Source organism: Parus major, chromosome 7 (genome assembly GCF_001522545.3).
Source record: "Parus major isolate Abel chromosome 7, Parus_major1.1, whole genome shotgun sequence".
In the NCBI taxonomy this organism is placed as follows: domain Eukaryota; kingdom Metazoa; phylum Chordata; class Aves; order Passeriformes; family Paridae; genus Parus; species Parus major.
Genome location: NC_031776.1, coordinates 36,442,267 through 36,444,930, shown reverse-complemented (window position 1 = coordinate 36,444,930; position 2,664 = coordinate 36,442,267). Strand labels below are relative to the sequence as shown.

Here is a 2,664-nt window from a genome sequence, read left to right as displayed (position 1 = left end):
GGACAAGGGATGGAGGGACAGGAGCCAGGGAATGGCTCCCAGTGCCAGAGGGCAGGGATGGGTGGGAGATTGGGAATTGGGAATTCCTGGCTGGGCTGGAATTCCCAGAGGGGCTCTGGCTGCCCCTGGCAGTGTCAGTGGTGGGAGCTGCCCCTGGATGGACGGGATGGGCTTTCAGGTCCTTCCCAACCCAAAGCAATCTGGGATTCAACTCCACATGAGGAAAATCAAGGAAGAAGCTGTGAAGCTCCTTCTGCCCTGCCCAGGCAGATGGGAACAGGATCCAGGGATAATGGGAATGATGCTGCTTCCATTCCCAAACACGTGGCCATTCCCCCACCCCTCCAGGCTCACTTTTCCAGGGAAAAGAGGTGGGGAGGAGCAAATATTTGTATTGAATTGGCCCAGAGCCCCCTAAAGCCAGGAGCTGAAGCTGCCAGGACCTGGGGCAGCTTTGGGTCACCCTCAGCCAAAGGCAAAGCTTGTGCAGCCACACTTTGGAGATATTCCTTAGGGAGGAGTGGGAGGTGTTTGCCATGGCCAGGATGAGTCTGGATGGATTTGAGATCAGCCCCAAGGAGCAGCTATGGCTGTCCCAGGACACGGAAGGATCCAGATCAGCTCCTGAGGCTGCTCCCCAAACCCAATTCCATCTGGAATATCCCCATAGCAAAATCTGCTCCAGCACCTGGACCAAACCCATCCCTCATGGAGCAAGCCAAAAGAGCTGCCTCTTCCCAGATTTTGCTCACTGGAATGGGAAATATCGTGGAACAGACTGGGAGCTGCCCTGGCAAACTGGGCAGGCTGGACTGAGCTGCTCCAACCCCAGCAGTGACTCAGCCACACAAAGCTGAGTTCCTGAGTTCCAGGCACTCTGATTTCTGGGAATTCACCACCATTCCCTCCTTCCCCAGCTGGAATTTTCCCATCAAGTGCCACCCCCAAACCGTTTCCCAGGGAAGCTGGGGCAGATTCCTCGGCTGCAGGGGCTGCACTCACACGTGGATGGCTTTGCAGATCTCATCCGCCGTTTTCCCAGCTTTCCGAAGGGTGATGGCCAAATTCTTGGCTCTGTTGGCATCCAGCAGCGTGACTTTGTTGGATCCTTTCTGAGGGATCTTCTGCTTGCTGGAAGTCAGATCCATGGCTGGGCCCTGGGCTTTTGTTTTGAATATTTCCTCAAATTCATCCACGTTCAGGTCCTGGGAAGGGAAGGGAAGGATTTATCCTGCAGGGAATGCTAAATCCTCACCCAGAACTGCAGGAAAAGCTTTGACTGGATCATGGAATCGTGGAATGGTTTGGGTTGGAATCTTAAGGCTTGTCCCAGTTCCACCCCCTGCCATGGGCAGGGACACTTCCCCATAGCCCAGGTTTTTCCAGCCCTGTCCAACCTTTGGAATCCGGAGAGTTCTGTCAGAGGCTGAGGGATGGAAGGAACATTCCTGAGCTGGGATGAGGAAAGCTGGCCAGATCCCAGAAATCCAGCCCCAAACAGCTCAGGAATTCAGGAGAACTCTTGTCAGCACTACCCAGCCATGGATAAAGCATCCAGGGGAGCATCCAGGACCTGGAATGAGCCCTTTCCCCGTGGAGATCTCCCCACAATTCCCTGACAGGGAACAGGGATGGCAGAAAACAGGATCAGGCTGCTCCAGCCGAGGTTTAGCTGGATACTGGGAAAACATCCATTGGATATTGGGAAAACTCCCTCCTGGCAAGCGTGGCCAGGCACTGGAAAAGGCTGGAACCCCCATTCCTGGAGGGATTTACCCCTGTGGATGGGGACAAGGGCAGGGCTGGGTTGAGGGCTGGGCTGGGGCGCTCCCAGAGGCTTTTCCAAGGCTGACATTCCATGATTCCAGGCTTTCCCGGGTACCTCCAGGATGCGCTCGTCGTCGATCTCGTTGAAGACGGTGCCGTTGATCTGGTTGGGCTTCAGGGCCACCCAGTTGAAGACGGGCATGCGGAACTTGGTCTTGATGGGCTTCTTGATCTTCACAGCTGGGGACAGGACACGGACAGCTCCTGAAAATCCGCCTGGGAACACCACAGGGCGGCTCCCCAGCTGGAATTCAGCGCTGGAGAAGGACTGGGCAAACCTCATTATCCCACTGGAATGCTGGAGAGCTGTTCCTGCCTCCAGAGGCTGCTGGAGAGGGGAATCCCAGCCCTCAGCAGGACAGCACCAACCCCCAGGGCTCTGCAAACTTCCCAAAGGCAAATCTGGGATTCCTGTATGGCCACGAGGTGCCTGCACTGAACTGAACTCCCAAATTCCATGGAAAAGGGGGACAGTGGGTGAATTCAGTGAATTCTGCTGCTGGCAGAGCCTGCTCTGACCAGGAGGGAAAAAAGCCCCGTTCCCAAGATTTTGGGAAATGGATCTGGGGGAACTGCAGGATCCTCAGCAGGTTTGAGTTTCAAGGCCAAAAGGGGCTGAGCTGCAGCAAAGCTGGGCTTTAACAGGGGTTTAAAACCAGGTTTTAGTTCCTGTGCTGAGCAAATCCAGCAAACCCGAGTCATTTGGGAACTTTGGAATTATTCAGGAATTCCAACAGAGGAGCTGTGAAAATGAAACCTGGAAATGAGGCCTGATTGAGCAAGGGAACAACATTATTCCTATTCCTATTCCTATTCCTATTCCTATTCCTATTCCTA

At 54.5% G+C, this 2,664-nt stretch overlaps 1 protein-coding gene across 1 annotated transcript in view; it reads right to left on the bottom strand.

The window, feature by feature from the left end:
• The window catches only part of FMNL2 (formin like 2), a 111,922-nt gene that overhangs the window by 10,919 nt on the left and 98,339 nt on the right, over positions 1-2,664 (bottom strand). Inside the window, exons 17-19 of the mRNA XM_033516202.1 lie at positions 1,883-2,007; positions 1,003-1,205; positions 720-751 (exon numbers count right to left, since the gene is read on the bottom strand). Coding sequence (XP_033372093.1) covers positions 720-751; positions 1,003-1,205; positions 1,883-2,007 — 360 coding nt within the window. The remainder of the gene's footprint in view (positions 1-719; positions 752-1,002; positions 1,206-1,882; positions 2,008-2,664) is intronic.